This window comes from Topomyia yanbarensis, chromosome 1 (assembly GCF_030247195.1).
Source record: "Topomyia yanbarensis strain Yona2022 chromosome 1, ASM3024719v1, whole genome shotgun sequence".
In the NCBI taxonomy this organism is placed as follows: Eukaryota; Metazoa; Arthropoda; class Insecta; order Diptera; family Culicidae; genus Topomyia; species Topomyia yanbarensis.
This window is the reverse complement of record NC_080670.1, coordinates 70,465,004-70,492,685: the sequence shown is the minus strand read 5'-3', so window position 1 is coordinate 70,492,685 and position 27,682 is coordinate 70,465,004. Positions and strand designations below refer to the sequence as shown.

At 41.9% G+C, this 27,682-nt stretch overlaps 1 protein-coding gene across 2 annotated transcripts in view; it reads right to left on the bottom strand.

The window, feature by feature from the left end:
- Positions 1-350: 350 nt before the first annotated feature.
- The window catches only part of LOC131677886 (MOB kinase activator-like 1), a 53,987-nt gene continuing 26,655 nt past the window's right edge, over positions 351-27,682 (bottom strand). For both annotated transcript variants that reach the window (XM_058957974.1, XM_058957975.1), the window contains exons 3-4: positions 7,503-7,663; positions 351-1,545 (exon numbers count right to left, since the gene is read on the bottom strand). In XM_058957974.1, the coding sequence (XP_058813957.1) occupies positions 1,073-1,545; positions 7,503-7,663 (634 nt within the window). In that variant the 3' untranslated portion in view covers positions 351-1,072. The remainder of the gene's footprint in view (positions 1,546-7,502; positions 7,664-27,682) is intronic.

Sequence of the window (27,682 nt, the reverse complement as noted above, 5' to 3'; positions counted from 1 at the left end):
TTGACTGCGTGCTACGAAGCGAATCATACTACGATAAAACCAGATTTGGAATTGCAAGTTCTATTATTTAACAACAATCACACATGGTCCAAGATATCAAAAATTCACAATTGAACAACTGAATTTCACGGATAGCGAAAATTCTTGTGGCGCTAGAAAAACGCATACGCCAGAAAATGGTTCCATTAAATCGCAACAGAAGGATAATTTTGAAAGTTCAAATTAAGATTTTCTAGTTCAGATTTGCTGCTTGATGAGACTGTCGCCGCTAGAATTCTTTTTCGTTCCATGAAAAACAAACAATAAGGTTTTATTTCGAAAATTTCATTTTTTATAAATGTATATTTCCATTTCACAATTTAATGCTCAGTCGTCGTATATCAAATAGTGCAATTTGATTGTTACATATTAGGTTGTATATGACGTTGCTAACTTTAATGTCTCTATGCTGTGACGTCAGTCGCTATCATGTGTAGAGCATTTAGAATTTCTGATATTGTACATTCTGAGGAAACTGGAATTGATCGGTTTTTTGAAGCAAAACATATCGTGTTTGAGCTAACAAGTATGAACAGTATTTGTATTTCTGGATGTTTCGACGTACACGATAGAATAAGCTTTAATACTCGAAATAGAGACGCCGAAATTATTGGGAACAATTCACCCTGTAGTGACATATTGCGTGAGTTTTACTTTTAAAGTAAAAATAACCGTTTGCATGCGTGTTTAGAACAAATATTTACAGATGCATTAATAAAGGTTGCTGTTTATCTTAAACTTGATCGATCGACAAAAAATAACATTTATTCTTAAAATAAATTTGTATTCTAAAACTAACACATTAAATAACTAAAGTAAAGGTGTGAGATTGTGGACGAATTGTTAAATTTCTAGATCTACGAACAAACGCTTTAAACATAAAAAAAAACAAAACTATCAGGAGAAAATGAGTAGATGATTGTAAAAATCGTTTATGTTACTGTATTGTTGGCTTGTTATCCTTAATTAAAACAAAATGTGTTGTTGATGTTCATGACGTTTGCTCGTTCGTAGCTTTGCGCCGCCGGAAGGTTTATCGACCATCCTTAGTAATAAGCTTGTCGATTAGATCTTGTAAAGGGGCGAGTTCACGCCGATCGATTAAGTTGAATTCCTGCACAAAGTAAATAAAATGCTTGAACGATGTATTTAGGTGGGCCTCCTCGCTCAATCGAACTACTTCCGAGAAGTGCTGGTGGTAGATGTGGGCGTACACTCGAAATAGTCGCTTCAGGATAGTTTTAGCAATTTGGATGAAATTTTTCGGAAAAGGAACGCCTATTTTAGAAGGGAACAATGTTTCATCGTCCAGTTGGTCTTGCACCCATGTCATTAAATAATCAATGTACTTGGGAGCGCTACACTTGATAGGTTTTTTCACTGTTTGGCCATCGGCCCAGTGGTACTCGTACTTTGGCCCGGCTGACATTATGCTGCAGGAATCTTCGGTGCAAAACTCCGTTATTGTACCGTATAACATGTTTATTTGATTGAAAAAGTCGACGGCTGCAATGAATAGAGATAAACATGATTATTTGTCAAATTCAAAAACTACAAAGGATATCCCAATGGGGTTATACGAATTGTTAACGTAGAACTACATCTATATAGTATAATTTTATTGTAACAATAGTTAACCTGCATATTTCTATATATAATAGTAATCAAGATATTGTGCGTTTACTCGTTTGACGCACAGGGTCGGGTTCGGGTTGACTTCATGGTAATATCAATTGAATATTTTTCATAGTCAGATTATTTTAAATCGTTAGAGAATTAATTTCAAATCACTTCAACTGGTAGTGAGGCATGCTAAACTGATTCACTGAAACGCTGACTACGATAGCATCGTTAGCACGCTGTTGTATATAAACTGAGAAGAAAATCAACGACAACGAGAACGATGACGTTTTACGTATTTTTAACTACTTAATCGACCGTCATGTGCCAAAACGAACAATTAGCACTTAATTAGGTACTCCCTGGCAATCAACCATTCTTAGACGATTGAAAACTACCCAACGAGCTGCTTTCAAAAAATTGTCGAAACATAACACAATTGCGCTACGAAACCACTAATTTCAGCTCAACCACGAATATAAACAGCAAAGCGAACGCACCTTTTTTAGACACCTGCGAAACGTCAGGCGTCGACTGAAATCTAAGCCCAACTCGTTCTGAAAGTAACGAGTGTTCAGTCAAAAATGAGAATTTGTTCAGTCAACAAAAAAACAAAAAAAAATCAACGAATTCAGTATTTTTTTATTAAAAACATGTTTATTCTTAAAAAAACGTCAATGAATATTGGAGAAGGGGCCCTGGCCAGCCGTACGACGCAACTTAGTCGCGATGCTCTAACAAGAGCGCTGGACGGCACTGACGTCCATCATCCGGATACAATTCCGGATCCAGGTGGTCAACTGCTTCGTATCCTTGACCAGCCAATTATTTTTGTACACTAGAGCACTGAGGGAGCCGAAAACATCCTCGATGGGACGGCACTGGGCCAAGTTGGTCGGGCTCCTTTGTTTCGGTACATACGGTGGCTGATATTTCCCTCTAGTCAGCAATTGTAGTTAGTGATACTAACGGAGAGCTCAAGTAGGACAACTCTCAAAAAAACTTCGAATCATAAATCATATGTAGTTGAAAAAGAATTATCTTTCGTTTGCCCCAATCAGTGATATTTATCTTTAAAAAACATTGTTGGTGAAAACGTGCTCATAACTTTTCAAAGATAACAATCAGATACTACCGCAGTATGCATAACTGTCGCATGTGCTATGGAATTCCCTATACACAATGGGCATCTTTAGGAGTGTGCGGGTTAAGGCATATTCTGATGCAGATTAGTACCGTGAGTTAATGTCTCAGTCCTTGCAAAAGTACCAGATCATGCTGTGTGGGGTGATGTCCCGGTTAACAATGAGGCGAACGATATTTTCAGATACGTCATTTAGTAGGACAACTATCAGTTTGTTGGTTGAATTTAATTTGTTTTTTTTTTTTAATTTGAAAATCAGAAAAGAATAATTAAGGTTTGAGAATGAAATGAGTGTACTCGTAAGGGCACCTGCTATTAATACATATGAAAAACTGAGGCAATTTTTCCAAATTGAAGATCCCTATTAAGCCTAGAGCGACAGGATAGGTGGTGCCATGAAACAAATAATTCATCTTTAAACAATCTTAAATTTAAATCAATACCGCAAAAGTTATATGAATAAAACAGCTTTAGCTTAGGTAGACTGCACTCCGTAATTGACCGAATAAGTGAAAATGCACAATTAACCAAAAAATATGCTTGGAAGGAGCAAATCATTCTCACAGTGCATGTTTCACTGACCCTACATTTTCATAAAATTGTCAGTAACGACGCCGCCCATGCTGTTCTATCGGGGACGGAAAGGAATGTTAGTTCGACCCTCGCTGTCGATAGAGACCGAGACTACTTCTGCATCTCCACGTGCATTAATTGGAATTGGAAATTGAAAGGAATTTTGTTAGTGGGAAGGGGAAAAGATCAGGGGTATGTCTTGATATGAAATTAGCAATATGTACAAAAGTCGCTCGCGATCGATTTCAGAGAATTTTGAACGAGCTACTTGAACCTCGGTCAGCCAACCATCAGGAGTGTTGCTTCTTATTTACACTTCAATGATTATTTCCAGATTGTTTTTTTTCGGTTTGGTTAAGTATGAACTTTACGTTAAATAGCGAGAAAATGTGTTGAAATGTACTCAATCGATATTTTAAAAAAAATATTTTTACCGAAGGAAAACTAGCAAAGGAAAAGTACGAAATACCCTCGAAAAAATCAATAGATGTTAGTCAACAAACCGAAGCTACAACAAAAAACTCGATTTTATTTATGAAGAGAATAGCATAGCTTGGCCTCATGTTGCACAAAGAAACACCCTAAACCTTGATTTTAAATTTATTGTAAAATGAAGAGTATGACAGATCGAGTTTATATGTCTTCAGCACACTATTCTTAATTTTTTGATCTACAACTTCACTGAAGGTCGTATGGCTCTATCTACAATGATTAAAAAGTTAATATTCAAAACTGATATTTTAACAAAAAGAAGCAACGCAAACTACGTAAGCCTGCTAAATTTGCATTCTGTACCACTGTGCAATGTGTTTTACGTCCGCAGAAAATGTCCATGTTTGTGCCACAATTTTAAACTTACTGTCCGTTCGTGTTAGATTTATAACCCATATCCCTTTAACCATTTCATGTATGAACAAAAATAATCGTTTCTATGGAAACTACCGTGCTTTTATAAACATGCGCTAAGTTAGAAATAATGCAGATTTTGAGCGCAACGCTAGGCCTTTATATTATATATTTGTCATTGACTAATATTTCTTTTTCATCTTCGTTTTAATATATAAACAATGCCACGAAAAAAATATGTTAGAGTAGGGTAATGTTTTTATTTCTAATATAGCTTAACATAACTATAACATATCTTTTTTCGAGAGTCCTACTGGAGCTGTAGAGCTAGGTTCTCGGAAGGGCTCCCCGTCAGAATCACATACTATAATTTGCAGACGAGACAGGCAATGTCGCCCACTAAAACACAGCATTAGGCCAATTGTAGCGGGCCGTGATTCTGAATGTGATATTCATTGTACGGTTTAGGTATGTGCGGGCGTAGGGACTCGCGATCGCGTGTATCATCGCGAAGAGCTCGAGCATTTGTAGTTAACGTGTTCGATCGCGTGTGCGTTTGTATGTCGCGTGTGCTAACGTGTATGTAACTTCGCGTGTATAAATTCTATTTTATAACCATATGCCTTTCGCCTGTGTTCTTGGATAATCGCGCGCGGACCGTGAGTCTAATATTATATGTTTTGGTGTTCTGCTAAGATGCCAAAAGAGTGTGAGATCTTCCATATCACTAGAGTGCCCGGTGATGTCGCCATGGAACGTGTTGTCTAGTGGATATGCGCTTTTTTTTTTGGTCCTACTGAATGTATGGACCTAAGTTATTAGGACAGAGAGTAATGGTTTCCGGACGTGACCGATTCATGAGCGCGCGAAAACGGACGGTTGTAGGTTCGTGTTTGAGACAGCATTTGAAACTTCGTGAGTGCTAAAACGTTCTCCTTATTACCGCGGTGTTATTAAGTTTGCGCGATCGCGAACGTAGGTGTGCGTTATTAATCGCGAAGGGCTTAAGCGTTCGTACGTTAACGTGTTTGTCACGTGTGCTAGCGTTCATGTGACTTCGCGTGTACAAGACTGGATTTTGTAACCGTGTGGCATTTCCTATATACGCGTGTGTTCTTGGATGGTCACGCGGACCTTCATTCTCATAGTTTTTGGTGTACAATTCACATTCTGACAGGGAGTAAGTTACCCAAATCACTGGAGTCCTCGGTGATGTCGCCATATAACGTGGTGTCCAGTGGATATGTGAGCTTTCTTTTTTTAATTGATCCAATTGAAGGCATGGACCTAGTCTGCTGATATCAAGGATAGAACCATCCGGAAGTGACCGATTCATGATCGTGCGAGTGTGGGAGATTTTAGGTTTACGCTTGAGACCGCGTTTGAAAATTTATAGGAGCTGAGACATTCACTTTATCACTGGGATGCCATCATGTTTACTAGATCGCGGGTGTACATGCCCGGGATGATCGCGAAGGGTATTTTTGTTTGATCGCGCGCGGACCGTGAATCTGAAGCTTAATTTTTAGTGTATGGTACACGTTTCCCCATATCACTTGAGTTCCAGGTCATGTCACCATGGAACGTGTTCTTTAGTGAATATGAGCGTCACTTTTTTGATTGGTTCAACTGAAGGCATTAGTCCAGACTGGTAAAACTTCCGGACGTGACCGTTTCATGATCGCGCGAGTGGTGGGTTAATGTTTAAGACCGCGTTTGGAAGTTTAAAGATGCTACGTTTACTTCTACCGGGGTTTTTTTTTTTTCATGTGGGTGGAATCGCGGGCGTAAGTATGTGTGGATTATTGCAATTGCATGGTCGCGTGTGGCCAGGGTTGTGTTATCGCGAAGGCCCCGAGCGTTTGTACCTTTATGAGTATAGATCGCGTATAGTTGAGATATACTAATAAAAGGAATCATAACATGCCGAATAAAGAAAAAAAGATGCAAAGAGCTTGGCTAGAAGTGTATAAATTGAACAATACTATTTTGGTATACATAAATAATGGAAAATCAAACTAACAAAAGAAACAGACTAATGAAGTAGAATAGAAAAACATATGTAACATGGAATCAAACTCGTCTAAATGCAGCAAATGTTGTATATTTATCATTAACGACAATTGCATGCTGTTAGACTTTCATCATGATATGCTGGCCGGGAATGGATGACTCGCGTGCGTCGGTAAATTTATTTTACCATAATTTATCCAACCCGATTTTTCCGAATGAATAGATCCAAATGCTCAGATTGATCACCAGAAGTATTAGCCACTATTTTATCATATACGTCAGTTCTGCATCCATTCCCTGACCCAACTGTCACAAATACTCAGACGAATGTCTATCTATGTATAGACATACGACTAGCACATAACAGTTGTACACTAGTACAAAAAACTACGATAATCACAAAGTTACAACTAATAGTTTTCTACTTATTCTACTTTATTAAATTAATTTAATTATTAAATTAATTTAATTGGTATATGCACGATGACGAAGTCGACCGATAAATGGACACACAATGACTCCCTGCGTGAGCCCCGTCCACGAATACCGCCAATAGAACAATATATGCAAACACGGCACACAGCAAAAGTCAATCTACGTCGATCCTCCAGTCGGCCACGACACCCCGCATAGACCAGTGGTTTAGCGTTGGTATGCGCAGGTGCAGAGTATGAAGCAACATATAACATAAAAAAGGCGCATAAGCCCTCTCGGTCTCCTCGATGCACCACTAACGAGGCGTAATGCAATACTCATCTTAAAGCAATTGATGCTCGATGATGTTTGCAATACCGTCAAACCCATAAACCTTGGGGAGTACTTAACATAACTATAACATATAACGCAAATAACATTCATTATATATTTTAGCTTACTCTCAACTTCACTCAAAAAATGTAAACGTTATACCTATTGATTTTACACATAGATTTTTGCAATTAGCGGAGGCAGATAAACACTATTTGCTGGAACATAAAGCTAATGTGTGTATTCATTAGAAATATTAATCTTACATTCACATTTCATAACTATAAGGCACATAAAACCCCATTCTATAACAATACGCACATATAACATGTGTGTGCATACATAGTTTATACAGTTGACACATAGAAGGTATGTGTGCGCGTGATAACATTAGCATTTCTTCTTCATATGGATTTTAAGTGGTTTGAAGCAAATAGAATTAACGTTTGGATTTTTTTCAGTGTTAGTATGGGTGAATTTCAGTGTTAATGACTGACATCACTAAAGCGAAAATACTTACTGTTAACAGCGACCCATTCGTTAAGATCTTCTCCATCTGGCAGTTGCACAGCATTGCGAAGATTTCCGGACCCAAGCGTGGCAGCAGCGTGTTTCATAAGATCATATTGATGTGTGCCCTCAGGTATGTTCTTTTTAGGTTTGAAGGTTTTACTAGATCGACTGATAAATAAACAAAAACAATGAGAAGGTTTAGTATTAGTCAATAGTTCGGGGAGGTGTCATTCTGTATCTATGTTTATATTGTTCTGTCCCGATAGAAGTTGCTAGATATTTAATTAAGAGGGTTTTCGCACTTTTCATGATGATTTACAATTAAAATCTACACAACTTGGGTATTTACGGCATGAGGAAGCTGTCATTTCAAAATCCGTTATGACAGACCAAAATTTAAGATGGTGCAATTTTCATAACGATTTATCGTAAAGCCATGCAATTTTTTACAGACGCTTATCGGGGACACTTCTTCTTTCGGCCGAAAAAAGTACTTTTTTGACATTTTATTTTGGAAAAATGAAGATAGTACGCACCAATATATATTTAGAGCAATGCTCTAGGATGAAAAAAATGCAATATGTGAAATTGAAAATTATTAATGTTCTGCTCGATATTGTAAATCGCTGACATCGAAATTGGCGTAAGTGATCTTGGCCTCAATTCTTATCTGAAATAATAACACCACACATTTTTTTACTTGATGAACCGAAAAAAATAATAATTTAAAACATTTACCACATCAATCAGGGTCTTAAAAAATATTGTTTTCATGAAAAAAAAATTTTTTTTTTGGGGAAACAAGGTAAAAAAAGTATATCTCTGCAGTTTACATAGAACAATTCTCGAGTACTTTTTCAAATGGACGTAAGTAACAATGAGAGATTCTCTTTGAGGTCTTTCTCTTCTGTTCATTACTCGGCCATTTCAACATTTACTACTCTTCTCTTTGCATAAGATTGTAGTAAAAACCGTCGGCTTTCGATATGTACTGGAAAATTAGTACAAAGTGTTGTAATGACGTCGTAATAAACGAAAGAGAAAGTAAACAAAGAGAGGCTCTCAATGTTACTTACGTCCATTTGAAAAAGTACTCGGGAATTTTTCATGCCGTTCAAAATAAATGCTATTCGAAAAAAATTGGCTTGCTGTTTTTTTCGTAATCCCCTGCGCCAATTTCAAGTGACATGCCTTCCGCAATTCCGAGAACAGATTTTTGTAACTTTGGAAAAATATTCTCAAAGCTTATATCTATCAATTAAATCAAAAATAAAAAAAAAAACATTTTTTTTAAATACCTTGAGGGAGTGCCCCCCTTTAAAACACCATCGATACGATCTCTCAAAATACCTCAGAATGGTCTCAATAACTCATAAGTATACCAATCTATCGGACCATGGTCATTGTGGCGGTGAATTTTAGTCACGAGCATGGAGTGTTGTGGACTTTTGGTTTGCTCGGGATTATTTGCGGATTATTTTCTTTAATGATAAGAGCATATTATTTATACTTCTTATGTACAGATCGAGTACAGAAGAGCAAACGTTACTGTTTGATAAATGTTTGTAAACCACCTTAAATGCACATTAGGGTGACAATGATTTATATGAAAAAAAAATCTCGCAACCTACACCCCCCAGGGTCGTTCCAAATCATGAAAAAATGACACTGTCCAAATTTGAGCGAAATCGGTTAACCCTAACCCCTCCCCCAAAGAGCTTGAAGTTTGTATGGGATTTTTGGCCAAAATGTATGGGGAAACACTCGCAGTTCACAAAATCGCCGCTAAAGGTCGCTATAATTATCCGAACACTGACCTAGGAAGGAGTTAAGCTTTTGAAGATATGCCGTAAGTTAGTCGAAGACTGCAAGACAATCCGAGCACCCGTTGAATAGTTATTAACATTTAAAGTTGGATACTCCTGCTTCACATTCGAAAAGGGCGTACTCCACTTATTTCATATATGTGAACCACGTGTAAGGCAAAAACAAGATCAGGAAAACTCACATATCTCAGAAACGATAAGAGATAGACAATTTTGATGTTCTACAAAGTTGGAGAGTAATAGATGCACTTTCAGTTTTCGCATAAAATGTTCAGAATTTCCCCGCATGGTGGCGGTAGTGAGCCAAGCCATTTGAAGGTACTACTCCTATCTGTACAACGGTAAGAGATAGAGCATGTTTAGTTTAATGTTCTACAGCATAGATAGTTTAATGTTCTACAGAGTTGCAGAGTTACTAAAAAACTTTCTTGTCTCGCTTTAAAAATACAAAATTAACCCGCATGGTGGCGCCAGTGAGCAAAACTAATTTTAAGGTGATGCGCGTATCAGAACATTGGTAAGAGCTAGTGCAATCTAATGTTCTACGAAGTTGTAGAGTACTAAAAAAAATTTCTTGTTTCATTTGAAGAATGTCAAATACATACACACATACATACACACAGATATTTTGCGATCTCGGCGAACTGAGTCGAATGTTATATGAGACTCGGCCCTCCGGGCCTCGGTTAGAAAGTCGGTTTTTGGAGCAATTGCATAACCTTTCTATATGAGAAAGGCAAAAGAATAATATTTAATTAGCTTAATCAGCATGAGTTCAATGTTATCTTCATGTGATTATATTTTGAAATGTTGGTGGAATGGGTTTGAAAGTAGTAGAGTGGGAGTGGAGGATGCGTCAGAAATCCTTCATCTTGTTTCGGTATACGGGGTGGATGAAGGAAATGCGGGCGTGAGGGTGGTCCAAGGGGAGGGGAGTGATGAAGGAGGGAGGTGTAAGGGCAAGGCGAGGGGGGAGAGGGGCGGCGACGCAATACTCAACTGCACATTTTGCCTTCCATTTGAGACTTGGTTTGAGAAAATCGGTTCAGTTATCACCGAAGAACCGATGTGACTTTAATTGTGGAATATGCCCGGAATTCCGGAATCGTCGATAGTGGACAATATATTCAAAGAATGTTTGATTGGCAATCAGTGATCTAGATCTGCGATTAGAAGTAATTTGGTGACCATTTCAATAGTTTTTAGCCTCTGAGATATTACGATTGTACCGATTTATATGGGAAATTCCAGTGTATGCTTACTAACACCCCTGTAACTCCGGAAGCAAGAGTCAGAACCGAACGAAATTCAGCAGCAGTCAATGGTATTACTGTATCTTTCATTTGAAATCAAGTTTGTAATAATCGGCAGAGAATTCGTTGGGGAATGGGTGTGATATTAGCTTAGGAACTTGGCGGGTTCCCCGGGGGCGTCATGAACCGTCATAGGTGGCCAATGTGGTCAAAGCTGCTTTGATTGATCATTAGTGATCCAGACCCGCAAACTAGAGTAATGTTACATCAATTTTAATATGTTTTACATCATTTGAACATCATGGTGGTACCAGTTTATATGGGAATTTGCTGTGTGACCGCACTCTTCAACCCGTAACTTCGGAATCGGAAGTCGGATCAACTAAAAATTCAATAGCAGCTTATGGGAGCGTTATACCTTTCAGATGAAACTAGGTTTGCGAAAATCGGTTCAACCATCTCTGAGAAAATTGTGTGAGTTTAACTGACACACACACACAGACATTTGCCGATCTCGACGAACTGATTCGAATGGTGTATGACATTCGGCCCTTCGGGCCTCGGTTAAAAAGTCGATTTTTACAGTGATTGCATAGCCTTTCTTTATATGAGAAAGGCAAAAACATGCCGTCTGCGTCAATGAAGCTCTCCATGTAGAGTGCATACGCACTTTACAGCGGTGCACTTTTCCAGCGATAAAACACCCAAAACACGTCCCGAAATGCCAGCAGTTTGGGGATTCACACGACCAACCGACTACCAAACTTTTTTCATCATCATATGGCTGCGGACTCCAGTGATAACCATCGCCACCTTGCCCAAATAAATAAAAAAAATTCAACCAAAATTTATTCACGCGCTATAGAAAAATATAGTCAGTCGTGGAATATTTATTTTATTTCTTTATTCATTAATAAAGGTTTTAACCGCAAGGGTCATTCGCATTTTTACCTTTTTCAATAGAAAGGTATTGCAATTGACTTTTTAACGGAGAGCCGAGTGACATATACCATTCGATTCAGTTCGTCGAGTTCGGCAAATGTCTGTCGTGTGTATGTATGTGTGTGTATGTGCGTCTGTGTGTGTATGTGACCAAAAATGTCACTCATTTTTCTCAGAGATGGCTGAACCGATTTTGACAAAATTAGTCTCAAATGAAAGGTGCAACGTTCCCATAGGCTGCTATTGAATTTCTAATGGATCCGACTTCCGGTTCCGGAATTACAGGGTGGTGAGCACGATCACGGAGAAAATGTCGATTTTAATAAATTCTGCAATGAATGCATAAAGGTGAAATTTTTTCCAAAATATGACCACAACTGCTTCGATTTGTAGTATTAGGTCACTAGCATCCATTCAAAGTTTCTTTGGCCACATTAACCACCATCATCGGTTCTGGAAGCCCCGGCGGAAGTATCCAAATTCAGAATAACAGTCACATCGGTTTCTCGGAGATGGCTAGACCGATTCAACCAAACTCAAGGTCTCAAATGAAAGGTGTTGCGCCCCCGTAAATGGTTATTTGATTTCATCCCGGTCTGACTTCCGGTTCCGGAGTTACAGGTTGTGGCGTGCGATCACATAGCAAATTGCGATTCAAACCGATACTCCGATGAAAGCAAAAAAGGTAAAAATTTCGCTAAAATGTCTCTCAAACAACTTAAATTTGCTGTTCTAAGTCCCCGACGGCCAACCAAACTTTCGTTGACTACATTGACCACCATAGACGGTTCCGGAAGTGCCCGGGAAAAGCGGCCATCTTTCAAAATTGACGAACTCACATCAGTTTCCCGGAAATGGTTGGGCCGATTTTCACAAATTATAGCTATAATATCCCCACAGATGTGTATAAAATTTCGTAGGGATCGCTTATATGGGTCCGGAAATATAGACTAAACCATCCGGTCACATATGAAATTCCCAATATAAGCCGGAACTCAAATTTTTTTTTCAAATTTTTGAAATTTCAGAAATCGATTTCGTATTTTTGATGCCAACCATCTTTAAAATGCATGAAACGTCGAGATTTTATGTTACCTCGAATTTTTTTAAGGTCGACTTTTTAGGACTTTGCCGATTTCGCACCTTTTTTCAGTTCAATACCGTGGCTGTTTTTTTCTTTTACAAAACTTTAGAACTCGAGTAATGTTTTCTTTTCTTGTATATAGTTGTCATGTCATGTATAATCAAAATGTAATATAATACATACATATATATATATATATATATATATATATATATATATATATATATATATATATATATATATATATATATATATATATATATATATATATATATATATATATATATATATATATATATATATATATATATATATATATATATATATATATATATATATATATATATATATATATATATATATATATATATATATATATATATATATATATATATATATATATATATATATATATATATATATATATATATATATATATATATATATATATATATATATATATATATATATATATATATATATATATATATATATATATATATATATATATATATATATATATATATATATATATATATATATATATATATATATATATATATATATATATATATATATATATATATATATATATATATATATATATATATATATATATATATATATATATATATATATATATATATATATATATATATATGTGTGTGTGTGTGTGTGTGTGTGTGCACATAATCGGAGTTTTCTATGTGATCGCACTCTACAACCCGTAACTCCGGAGTCGGATGGAGATGGAATTTAATATCAGTTTCCTGGGACGCAACACCTTTCATTTGAGACTAAGTTGATCAAATCGGTCTAGCTATTTTCGAGAAACCAATATAACCGTAATTCTGAATTTGGATGCTTTCGGATCCGTCGATGGTGGCCAGTGTGGCCAAAGAGACTTTGAATGACTGTTGGTGACTTAGATCTACAAATTCAACAGTTGTGTTTACACTTTGGAAAAAAATTCACCTTTTTACATTCATCGCAGAATTCGTTAGAATCGGGATTTGCTGCGTGATCGTACGTATCACCCTGTAATTCAGGAACCAGAACTCGGATCCACACAAAATTCAACAGCAGCTGATGGACCTTTCATTTAAAATCAAGTTTGCCAAATCGGTTCAGAAAATTCCAAGAAACCGATGTGGACAAATCAACAAATTTTGTTTTGTAACCATACTCTTCAACTCGTAATTCGGAACAAGATGTCGGTTGAAAATAAAATTCAATAGCAAGCTATGGGAATATTATACCTTTCATTTGAATCTTAGTTTGTAAAAATCGGTTCAGCCATCTCCGAGAAACCGATGTGGAAATTTTGTTAACAAATCCGCACATACACACACATACATACATACATACATACATACATACATACACACATACATACATACACACATATATACATACATACATACATACATACATACATACATACATACATACATACATACATACATACATACATACATACATACATACATACACATACATACATACATACATAACTCCGCTAGCGAATGACGGATCCCAATAGTAGCATGTCTGTAATAACATACGTTGTAGCCAGCCCTGGTCGATCCCTAGCAAGCGTGCAGCTTATGCGCCACTTCCCGTAGGAAGACTGCACGCCAAGATTTGTTTGCCCGGATGAGACTCTTCTTAGGGCGAGTCCCTGAAGAAGATTCACCTAAAAGAAATTAATCAGGATCGAACCAGACAGGCTTATCAAAAGTCAGCCTCCAAACGTCGGGTAGACGACCCTATTATCAGTCAGTAGCAATCATCAAGAACCTATTTACCCTCAGAGAATACGCGGTAAGAAATTCCCCATACCTAACTTATCATCACTGGAACTGTAGCCACTCACCGCCAGGTGGCCCAAACATACTGAAAGCGAAGCTTTCACCACTCATCAAATTCCGCCAAGCGGAAGACAGTGAAACGAAACGAAAACTACACCGAACGAAGTGACGTAACCATACTAGAACGAGACTAAAACCATAAGGGAGTACTACATGAATCTACAAAACATTCGCTTCATTTACACTAAACAACATTTATTTACGGTACAAAACGGCAGATTTATGTTCTATTTCATGTTTGTATTTTTTAGCTTTTAACTTTCTAGGCCTATCTTCTGATGTGTGCGTGTACTCTCTCCCTACTGTGCTCATTGACCTGCTTGTGCTTTTCTTCTCATTTCCAAAATCCTCCCAAAGTTCGGTGACGTCACCTCACGGCTCCAGCGTATCAATCAGCTATTGCTTTGCACCCGGGTGACTAATTAAATGGGTTGTGTGTGGCGTTCGTGAATGACGGACTAAAACGTAATGGCCGACACACAACCTCAAATCATGGACGCGTCCCTAATTCTAGCCGTCCGTGGACGACTTCTCGAGCGTTTTGCGCTCTTCCGGATTAAATCACTGTGGCGTCCTCCCCGGACGCCACCCTTCACACTTAATTAGCAAGAACGATACGACTCACCCAATCTGCTGCTGTTGGTTTCTGCTGCTGTCGATCGTTCTGCTGCGATGGCTGTTTCGATGACGGGCGATTCGATGACGGGCGATTACATCGATCGGCCGCGCCGGTTTCTGACCAGCGGTTGTTGGATGCTGGTTGATGATTTATCGGCCGGAAAAGTTGCGTTGATCTTTCCCGACGATAGAAGGGACGGCTTTTAGACGGGTCGTCCTTCCTTCCGGCGGCGTAACGGTGCCGGGTTCAAATTTCGTCCGATGCGCTTGGACCTGCGCGCGTGTGGTTTTGTTCCTCTCTTCTTCCTCTCGTTCGTCGTAGCTGTGTCAAATAAAGAGGTGCCGTCTGGCTATTGCAAACGGGGTCATTAGCACATGGGGAGGGTCAATGGCACTATAATTTTGAGCACTATTACCTTTCTCCTGAATTCGCACGCACTTTACCACACGCTAGCGTTTGTTACGAACCTACAGACAACTAATGGAACGGGAGAGACAAGAAATTTAGACTAATTCAAAGTACTATCACGACACTTTACATACTTGGAAACTAAACCGGACAAAACTACGCGCACTTTCACTATGTTTGGCGGACTGGGACGAAATGGACTAGCAGCGTTAATCCTCAGATTAGGGAAGGTAATTTCGTACGAACTTACAGGAAGCGCGTATTTTCCCGCAAATTTCTTCGGGCAAGTTCGGAAATCAACGACCCCACTAGCTGTTTTATTCTGTCAGCTAACCCTTGGCTCTATCTGTCCCTTTCCATCATGCATTCCAAGGGAAGGATCGTCATGGTTTTCGTCTTCAGGAGAATCTCAACAGGCAATTTAATTTCTTCCCCTCGCGGAGAGGAGTATTTGCTAGGGTGTTGCGCAAGAGTCGATCAACGGTAGGTTGTCTAACTCTTGGCGCAAACAAATCAGACTGGTTCTACTAAATTTGAAAAATATTGCTGAATATGACATGACCGCTACATAACACCAGGCTTGTTTTACGAAAATTTGGTATTAGGATTAATACCAAATTTTCGTAAGGGACAATTTTACGAAATGACTAAGACTAACAATAGAAAAAAAAAACTACAACTACTATTTACAAAATGTTATGTACAACTAATCCTAGGTTCGCCTTGAATACAGAAATACTGATGGATTTGACATTTCCCCTGCTGCGCTCCGGTAGTTCAGATATATAACACTCCAATAGTGCAACAAATCCCAAAATACTGGCATTGATACCAAAATATTGAAATTTTAGATCAAGCCGAAACCCCAACACTACAACATACACTGAGTTTCTTACGACTCTCAATGCAACATAATTCCCAATGTAACTTCATGAATACTACAAGAAACAGGCTTATTGAGTTCCAGAACTACTCCAATCCTTACGTTGGAAATGTATCCCTTCACTCAATTTACCGCACAGTTTTGTCTTTTGAAAGCACCTCAGAGCTCTTCCCTGAATAAACACTTTCTACTAGACAAAACGCAGAACTGAACTTCATAATTTCCTTTGCAGTGACTCTTACGCCGAAATAGTTCAGCTAGTGAGAAATCTGCACATAATTCCCCCGAAAATATCCCCCGAAAATCCCCCGAAAATCCCCGAAAATATCCCCCGAAAACCCCCGAAAATCCCCCGAAAATATCCCCCGAAAATATCTCCCTAAACAATCATTTTGGTTATGTATTAACGCCGGATGTATTCCGACAATACGAACACATACCCTAAATGACCACATATCCCATAAATCCATCTTACGTTACATTTCCTACGTCGAAAAAAACTTTCGACAAAACAGAAATGCAACGAAAATGAAAAAGTACCCAACCCTATTAAAGCTCCCATTAACTCACGCATACACTGAACTATCAACCCGCAACGAAGAGAAACGTCAAACTGAAAAAAATATTGCAAGTGATGTGTTGTGCTGTTTGTTAATTGTACATTTTCCAGGTAATTTACCAAATATTATACCGAAATGGCCCAAAAAACGTGCAGATAAAACGTTTCCGAAAGACGGATCATGTACTAGAAGGTGAGTTAACTAATTTTGTGTTGTTTTTTCATGTTTTTTCAGGTGAAACGGACTACCAACCCAACATAAACAAATCCACTCAGATGGAGGCTGGGATGTTTCCGCGCGGCACTGGACTGTTCTGGACGGACGGATTTGGACTCTTGAAGCGGACGACAAATTGATGCTGGTGAGTTTAAATGATTTTTTTTAAATGTTTGCCAGACCGGCTAACAAACGTTTGACGAATTTCAGAATCGAAGGATGTCGCATGCGGCTGGACTGGACATGAATGTGGACCACGGCACGGGGCCGGAACTATTTAGCGGGACTGGCGCTGGACGGACTGCTGCCATGCTGACCCGGAATTGCCTCAAACGGCCTATTTGAAGACAGCTATAACGGATGCCGAGAAGGGAAGTTGACTTCCAGTTAAAGGTAAGTGTGTGAACAAATTTTAATGTTTTCTTTTTCATTTTAGGAACAATCGGATGGCAAAACCCAAGATGCGAAATCCACCCCCAAGGAAGACTTCAATAAGAACCTACATTTAACATAAACTCCCACATTAAACATTAACCCACTAAATCCCAAAATTTTTGCTAAATATTGTGATAAATAAATAAACAAATAAATAACAAAGAAATAAATAACAATTAACAAATAACATGAATATAAAGAAATATACAATAATTTTAAGTACTAACATAGATATAAGGAAACATTGTGAACTACAAACTAACATTACTTATATCCGAAAAATAATATTTACAAAATTTTTATACATTGGGTGATCGTGCAAAGGCACAATCCCCTTTCTTCTTCCACCCACAAGTCTTGTATAGGTTGTTAACAAGGTATGTGTATCCCGATGCAATACAACCTGTGTTTTTTTCAAACATGGTTAAATTTCCAGGAACACTGCCGATTTCTTTAAAATTGCAACGCTATTCAGCTAAAGCAATTTGTTACTGACAGCTCGATTAACTCGGGTTTGCTCAACATTGTCTGCCGACTTCTGAGTCTTATTTCACGATCAACGTTTAAGATTCCCCAGTCTTAAACTCACGCTTTATTGCTTCTCGTTTAATGATTGCGATACTCCTCATCAACGCACTGGTGGCTCCGAGTTCTTGGTTTTATAGCTCATCGTCCTGATGAAATCAAGGACTCGCTCTGTCTTCTGGTCGAGGGGAACTTGTTCGTTCAGTAACAAATGCTTTATACTCAAGAGTGCTGCAACTCAAGGAGATCTAAAATGACCATAATCCAACACGTTCGCAAAGTTCTTCTTGAGCTAGAATGAAGATCTTAGCAACAAGGATGCCCCCAGTAAATGAAAGTTGTTGTGGGGGTGCACTGTCTGAAGGACAGTGCTAACTTTACGAACTGCGGTACAGTATTTTCTTCAACCAGAGCAAAAGCATCATGGTGCGTTGTCTCAATCAGTAAATACTGAGAGGTACATAGCTTGACTTCTATTCGATCAACCAGTGATCGATGTTAAAGCTGAACTTGAAAGGGTAAGTTTCTTGAGAAACTTGCAGTTGAAAATTCCCAGTCTCTTCCCCTTCAAGTCCTCAAGGTCATAACAGTGGGTTCCTACTACCCTTTTCACTACGGCTGGCACATACTTGGGGGCCAGCTTTGCAGAAAATCCCTTGCCTTTGTCCGATTGTTCCATGTTTTTCTTCAGAACCTTCTCACCCACAGAGTAAGTTGGACAATTGGCATTGGAGCGAAGATTATAGTAGGACGAGTGTTTGCTGTACGCCGCTTTCAAGTTCTCCCGAACCTCTTCGAGCATTTTCTCCCTTTCCTCGTTCTTCAGCTGACCATCGTTGGTCGTTTGCGAATCCCTCAGATAGCGATATTCCCTACCGTCGGAAACCATATTCCGGCCGAACATAACGAAGTACGGAGTGTAGCGAGTTGCATCGTGAACTGAGTTGCGCACGGCATTGGCTATCTGTTGTAAGTTATTGGCCCATTCTTTGTGGTCTTTCCGGATTGAGGCTCGTATTGCTGTCGTGATTACACGGTTGACTCGTTCCGTATCGTTTACCTGAGGATGGTAGTTCGGAGTTCTCCAGTGCGTCACGTTATACTTCGCTAGCAGACTTTGGAACATCGCTGAAGTAAACTGTGTCCCATTGTCCGACAGGATCACTTCCGGAACACCGAACAGCAGGAAGATGATGTTTTCCACAAATTGTACCAACGTTTCCGCGGTCGCTTGCCTAAAAGGCTGCACCAGCACAAACTTGCTGAAGAGATCAGTTACGACGAGGAGACAAGTACTTCGGCCTTTGCCGGAAGCTGGAAGTGGACCGACATAGTCCATAGCCAAGAACTGCCAGGGATACTGAGCCAACTTCTTCTGCTCTGCCATTGGCGCGGTCGTATTCTGGTTTGTCGCTTTACTAGTTTGGCATGCAAGGCACGCCTGACATTGCCTTTTCACTTCGCTGCTCATTTGTGGCCAGAAATAGCGCTCCTTCACCGCTGCTAGTGTCTTCTCCGGACCGAGATGAGCTCGATCGTGAATTTCCTGGACGATTTCCTTCCGCTCTACCTTCGACGGGTATCTCTTCCACTGGAATCGTGCATCTTCCACTTTTTTGTCCCCTTTGACGTACTTCAAGATCAGTCCATCTATCACCCTGAAATCCGGGAAACTCGCTGGGTCTTTCTGGATCTTCGCCGCTAATTCCTGATGCTCGACATCGGCGGTCAGAGTAAATATCGTCTCCACTGACCTCGACAAGCAATCAGCCAGTATATTATTCTTTCCCTTCCGGTATTCCAGTTCGATGTCGTAGGACTGAATCTTCAAAGCCCACCTTAGCAACTTCGAATTGCCCGATTCCACCCCGATCGTGAACAACCACAGCAAACTACGTGCGTCGGTGACCACCTTGAAGCGAGAACCCTCAACGTAGTGGCGGAAATGCTCAATTGCTAGCAACACACCCAAGCATTCTTTCTCTACGCTGGCGTACTTCCGTTGCGTGCTACTCAGCTTCTTGCTGAAGTATGCGATCACTCTCGGCTGATCATCAACGTGCTGTATCAGTGCTGCACCAACCGCGTTATCCGACGCATCAGATTCGATCGTGAACGGTTTTTCGAAGTCTGGATTCCCCAGAATCGGTGCCGACACCAAAGCTGCTTTTAGCTCTCCAAACGCTATCTCTGCTGCTTCTGTCCACACAAACTTAGCCTTCGATTTTTTTAGCAGGTCGGATATCGGAGTTACGATGCGACTGTAGTCACGTATGAAGCGCTGGTAAAACCCTGCCAAACCGAGAAGTCGCCGAATATCCTTCACGTTCTTCGGACGAGCATAGTCGAGGATTGGCGAAATCCGTGCATTGTCAATGGATACTCCTCTCTCCGTTAGCAGGTACCCCAGATATGTCACCTGCTTTCTGCAAAATCGACTCTTATCAAGCGATATCGTCAGATTTGCCTTTGCCAAACGTTCTGCTACTATTTTCAGTAGTCTCACGTGCTCACTGAACGAATTCGTCGCTATCACGATATCGTCCAGGTAGACGAAAACGTTTGGTTCGAGATCGAATCCGATTACCCGGTCCATAAGCCGGCACATCGTGAACGGTGCGTTTGTTAAACCAAACGGACAAACTTTGAACCGAAACAAGCCTTGCGGTGTGCGGAATGCCGTATAGTCCCTTGATTCTTCCTTTAGAGGAATCTGGAAATAGGCATCCTTCAAATCCACTACCGAATAATACTTCGCCTTCCCTAAACGATGAAAGATCTCTCCCATGTTCCTCATCGGGTACGAGTCTTTCTTAGTCCAGGCGTTTATCTTGCGAGAGTCCAGACAGACTCGTAGTTTACCATTCGCTTTCCGAACTGGTACCAAAGCGCTGGCCCACTCGCTCGAACACTCTTCGATAGCATCCATCTGCTTGTATCGCTCAATCTCAGCTTCCATCTCCGCTTGTACTGCTGGTGAACACCGATACCATGGCTGTCTTCTCGGTTTTGCTTCTTCGGTCAACCGAATCTCGTGTTGCAACAACGAGGTCCTACCCAACTTATTTGCTGTTGTGCATGGAAATTTCTTGATTGCTTCAATCAGCTCCTTTCGTTCGACGGGTGTCAGATCGTGTTCCGTTTCTACCGTCTCCGGAGTCGTTTTTGAAGGTTCCGGTAGCTCTAGAGCCGGGATATCCAACGTCGCATCAGGGTCAACATTCTTCAACGCGGGTAGCGTCTCGATCGGCAGCAAGGTGAATTGGATCGTATCCACCTTTCCATATCCCGTTGGAGTGGTCTCAACAGTGGCCACTCGTTCGAATCCGTGGTCTCCCTCAATCATCGGCTCGATTCCGAACGATTTCCAGAAGTTGTATCCCAGGATCAGCTCTCTACAAATCTGCGGTACCACTAGCGTCGGAATCACTCTGGTCATTCCCTTGAATACCATCGGTAGCTGTACGAATCCGAGACATTCATGTACAGTTTTATCGGCCGTGACAATCTTCAGTGGGCTACGCTGCATCGTCAAACCATACCTCTTGGCAATATCGGTCATACTCGTTACACTGACACTTGCGCCAGAGTCGAGTAAAGCGTCGTATTCGGTGTCAAAAATCTTCACGGTTACGTGAGGGCTGCTCTCGGTGTGGACCCTTACTTCACACACCTTCAGAAACGGGTCCTCAAACGGACTAGAACTGGGAACATCGTTCGTCGGCGGAATGCTGTTGTTCCCTACTGCGCATTCCTGACCTAGTTTCCCGATGGATTACCTATCCTGTCCCGGTCAATCCGTGGGTGGTTCTCGCAGGTCACCGTCGTCTTACCGGGTGTTCCGCAGATGTAGCAGAACAACTGCTTTTCGTGTCTGCAGTTTCGCCAAATATGTCCCGTTCGGCGGCAATTCCAGCAAAGGGGACCATTTGTCTGTTCGATTGCCGGCGTGGCACTGGGTTGTTGAGCACGCGTTACCGATTTGGACTGCTCCTTTGCCCGCCGATCACCATCGAACCTTTTTCCTAACGCGTTCACCTCTTCTGCTTCGGAATAGAACCCCGTCGACTCGCCTCGATGTTGTGTAGACCCGTCGTGTTACGTGTCGGTCCTTCTCGACACTGCCTGAGTGCCGGATCGTTCGCATCAATGCGGTACGCATAGTACTCAAGCTTTCGCACATCTCGTACCGTTCTACACGCTAGTTTTGAACGGTAGTGTGGGCGCATATTGTCCCAGATGACCTCGAAAATTCTTTCCTGATCTAGCGGTGACGATAGAAGTTTGTTTAAGCGCTCTATCTCCGTCTTGAACGTCAAAAACGGCTCGTTCCGAAGTTGTTTCCGCTCGTAGATTTTCTGACGGTTTCCTTGGTCCTTATTTGGGTTACCGTACATGTAACGGATTTTCTCCTCGAAGTCCTGCCAATCTAGGAACTCGTCAGCGTAGCACAAGTACCAATCGTAGGCATCTCCCCGTAATATGGTATGCACTCGCTGCAATAGGATGTCGTCTGCGATCCGATCCATTCGCGCTAGCCTACGAATCTTATGGAGAAAATCTTCCAACGATCGATGGCGGGGGTCGCCACTAAAAGTTAGATGCCATTTCTCCATACGCCGGTCTGCATCCTGAATCTCGCGATCCGCGATTCGTCGATTCACACGACGTCTTGGGCGAAACTCCTCAGCGTCATACCCATCTTCGTCCTCGCTACTCTGCAGGGGTACTGCACTCTGCCTTCGATGCAGGCCACCGGTGGGATTACCTCGACTATCCCACTGAGAAAAACTCCGTCTGTCGCTCCACCGTCTATCAGCTGGATCCTCCCGTTCAGCTATTCTCGTCTCCATACCATACATTCTGCTCAACTGTCGCGCTTGCTCCTGACCGTCTCGTGCATCGTAGTACGAACGGTCGCTTACTGTCTCCATCCGTCGTTCGACTGATTCTCTTCGAATCACTCGTCCTCTATCGAACTCATCCTGTCTCGTCTGTGGAATTCCGCTATATCGTCGTTGTGGTACCTCTTCTCTCTGCCTGCGTTCGGTTTCTGGATGGTTGACTCGGATGTACGGTGTCGGTTGCGCTTCTCTGTCGAACTCCGCCCTACTTATCAGCTCAGGAACTTGAAGCCCTCGATTGGAAGGGTTGACGATCCTCGTCGGATCCGGTATCTGGGTTGCCAGTCTAAATTCTGCCAATTCTCGCCTCAACTCAGCCACTTGCATTCTCAGCATTCTGTTCTCGTCGTTAAGTTGGTTTTCCCTCCGTAGTTGTTCCTCACTTGCCGTTTTGGGAATAGCTCCAAGGGATCGCTTCGAATGCTCATCAGACGACCTGTCTTCGCGTTCTTGTCCGTCGTCTCGGTGCTCCTCGTCTTTCCTATCATCATTCCCTGACTCCAATGACTTTTGCTGATTGTCGACAACTTCTCCTGAGTGAGAATCTTCGGAACCCTTCTTCCCACTAAATCTGTTCAACACACTTCGAATTTCCCTTATCAGTTCCTTACGCATGGCTTCGGATCCAGGATCCTCAGCTATGCTTCGGGCGACCCTAAGCGCGTAATGTTTTAATCGGGAAATGCACCTTTCATCTGGACCTTTCTCCAACTTCCCTCTCAAAACATCGATTATACTTGACACGCGATCGAACTCTTGTTCGATAGTAAACCGCGACGGATAATCCCGATTTTCCCTCACATCTTCGTAAAAAAGGTTTCGTAGTAGTCGGTATTTGGCTTCCGAATCAGTTTTAGTTTCCTCAACCTTACCACGAATCATGAGCTCGTAATCTACTTCCTCATTGGTTAAGTGGTCGGCTCTCGGAAACTTAGAAGCCATTTCGGTTTTTTTTTGAATATGTAAAATTTAATAAATAGTATAGAAAATGTACAAAAATGGTAAATATAAACCCTTATCTCTAATAAATGTTCCCACACAACGATAACATCACAAGAATATTCCTTAGAATCCCCAAAATATTTCTGTATCCTCAATAAATTTCTCCAAAAAAATATGCCTGATGATATTTCTCCAAAATAAACGGTCTCCAAAATATGTTACATTACCCTAAATACTACATAAATTACAACATGAACCTAGAATAACTATGTACATAAGAAAGAAAATAAATGACGAAAACAATCATAACTTCAACAATATTCTCCAGATTATTCTTCAAGACTTCCGAAAAAATCCTGCAGTTGGGCGCCAATTTGTAGCCAGCCCTGGTCGATCCCTAGCAAGCGTGCAGCTTATGCGCCACTTCCCGTAGGAAGACTGCACGCCAAGATTTGTTTGCCCGGATGAGACTCTTCTTAGGGCGAGTCCCTGAAGAAGATTCACCTAAAAGAAATTAATCAGGATCGAACCAGACAGGCTTATCAAAAGTCAGCCTCCAAACGTCGGGTAGACGACCCTATTATCAGTCAGTAGCAATCATCAAGAACCTATTTACCCTCAGAGAATACGCGGTAAGAAATTCCCCATACCTAACTTATCATCACTGGAACTGTAGCCACTCACCGCCAGGTGGCCCAAACATACTGAAAGCGAAGCTTTCACCACTCATCAAATTCCGCCAAGCGGAAGACAGTGAAACGAAACGAAAACTACACCGAACGAAGTGACGTAACCATACTAGAACGAGACTAAAACCATAAGGGAGTACTACATGAATCTACAAAACATTCGCTTCATTTACACTAAACAACATTTATTTACGGTACAAAACGGCAGATTTATGTTCTATTTCATGTTTGCATTTTTTAGCTTTTAACTTTCTAGGCCTATCTTCTGATGTGTGCGTGTACTCTCTCCCTACTGTGCTCATTGACCTGCTTGTGCTTTTCTTCTCATTTCCAAAATCCTCCCAAAGTTCGGTGACGTCACCTCACGGCTCCAGCGTATCAATCAGCTATTGCTTTGCACCCGGGTGACTAATTAAATGGGTTGTGTGTGGCGTTCGTGAATGACGGACTAAAACGTAATGGCCGACACACAACCTCAAATCATGGACGCGTCCCTAATTCTAGCCGTCCGTGGACGACTTCTCGAGCGTTTTGCGCTCTTCCGGATTAAATCACTGTGGCGTCCTCCCCGGACGCCACCCTTCACACTTAATTAGCAAGAACGATACGACTCACCCAATCTGCTGCTGTTGGTTTCTGCTGCTGTCGATCGTTCTGCTGCGATGGCTGTTTCGATGACGGGCGATTCGATGACGGGCGATTACATCGATCGGCCGCGCCGGTTTCTGACCAGCGGTTGTTGGATGCTGGTTGATGATTTATCGGCCGGAAAAGTTGCGTTGATCTTTCCCGACGATAGAAGGGACGGCTTTTAGACGGGTCGTCCTTCCTTCCGGCGGCGTAACGGTGCCGGGTTCAAATTTCGTCCGATGCGCTTGGACCTGCGCGCGTGTGGTTTTGTTCCTCTCTTCTTCCTCTCGTTCGTCGTAGCTGTGTCAAATAAAGAGGTGCCGTCTGGCTATTGCAAACGGGGTCATTAGCACATGGGGAGGGTCAATGGCACTATAATTTTGAGCACTATTACCTTTCTCCTGAATTCGCACGCACTTTACCACACGCTAGCGTTTGTTACGAACCTACAGACAACTAATGGAACGGGAGAGACAAGAAATTTAGACTAATTCAAAGTACTATCACGACACTTTACATACTTGGAAACTAAACCGGACAAAACTACGCGCACTTTCACTATGTTTGGCGGACTGGGACGAAATGGACTAGCAGCGTTAATCCTCAGATTAGGGAAGGTAATTTCGTACGAACTTACAGGAAGCGCGTATTTTCCCGCAAATTTCTTCGGGCAAGTTCGGAAATCAACGACCCCACTAGCTGTTTTATTCTGTCAGCTAACCCTTGGCTCTATCTGTCCCTTTCCATCATGCATTCCAAGGGAAGGATCGTCATGGTTTTCGTCTTCAGGAGAATCTCAACAGGCAATTTAATTTCTTCCCCTCGCGGAGAGGAGTATTTGCTGGGGTGTTGCGCAAGAGTCGATCAACGGTAGGTTGTCTAACTCTTGGCGCAAACAAATCAGACTGGTTCTACTAAATTTGAAAAATATTGCTGAATATGACATGACCGCTACAACGTACATGGAACTATTGAGATCCAGAGCTACAGGTCCAAAGCCCTGGTAAAGGAGGATGGTTGTGATGATCCGGGCCGAGATCACCACGTAAAGCAAGGTAGGGCATAACCCCAATTCCAAGGCGTGAAGCGACCCGTGCCGAGGGATGAGTGATCGAGGGGGTGAAAAAGATGCTCGATCGTTAACGGAGCCTGTGGGGTACCTGGGCAACCCCCACAGTAAGCGTCCCTTACCACGCTAATGCGGAGCTCTGGCGTGGCGGACATATATTTCTCGCGCTACTCGTGGGACTATACATGGAGGCAAATAAAAATAAACAGACGGAGGTGCCAAACCCCTTCGCAAGAGGTGGTTTGGCGAGGTCTCCCCCCCCGTGGGGAGAGTAGTGGAGCGATGAGTGCTGCACCCGAAAGCACCAGTGACCCCCCAGCAGTGGTAGGCAATACCCCTACCAATGCATCGGAGGGGCCAATAGCTGCGATGCGCAAAGTAGCGAAGCAACTCGATTCTATAATCGACTTCGCTAGCGCAAAGCAGAACATAGCCAAGGAGTTGAAGTTGAGCCTTCTGGAGCTCCGGAAAGCTGTTCGTGTCGCAAGACAGGAACAGCAGGCATATGTTGAGAGGGTGGAATGTCGGGAGAGGCCCGACAGAGAAACCCAGACAGTGGCCTCCAATAGGGAGGAAAGAGAGAAGGTCAATAGAGGTTCACAGACAGTGGCCTTTACCTTCTACGGAGCAGCCACGTCGATCGGAGCGACGACCGAGTTCCCCTCGAAGGGAAAAGGAAAGGGCAATCGCAAGACGGCATCGAATGCGAAGCGCCCTAGGAAGTCGCCAGGAGAGGGTGCCAAAACCGACACCACTCGGCGTGCAACCGTCAAGGTCAAACGCCGCCTGGGTGAGGTAAGCGAGGGCGAGAGTGACATCGCTGTGGAGAGCGATGGTACCAGCAACCCGACACGACCGGGGCAGGGGGGCTCAAACCCCTGGACGCTGGTTACCAAGAAAAAGCCGGCACCGAAACCGGAGGTACCGCGGCCTGCGAGGAAGGCCAAGGACAGAGGCGAAGCCTTGTGGTTAAAAACCGACAAGGACAAATACGCCGATGTCCTTAAATCGATGAAGGCGGCCGAAAGCCTCTCGGCCCTTGGGCAGGATGTGCGTAGCGTAAGACGCACCAACACGGGAGAGATGCTCCTGGTGCTGAAGCGAGGCGCACAATCAAGTGCAATATATAAGGCCTTGGCTCAAGAGGTCCTTGGCGAGGGCGCCCAAATCAGGTCGCTAGGAGCGGAAACAACTCTCCAGTGCAAGCACTTGGACGAGTTCGCGACCGCAGAAGACGTCGTCGCAGCCGTCAAGGAGCACTGCGGCGTCACAATCGAGCGGGCCTCTGTGCGATTGAGGGACGGACCCTCTGGCACCCAAGTAGCCTACCT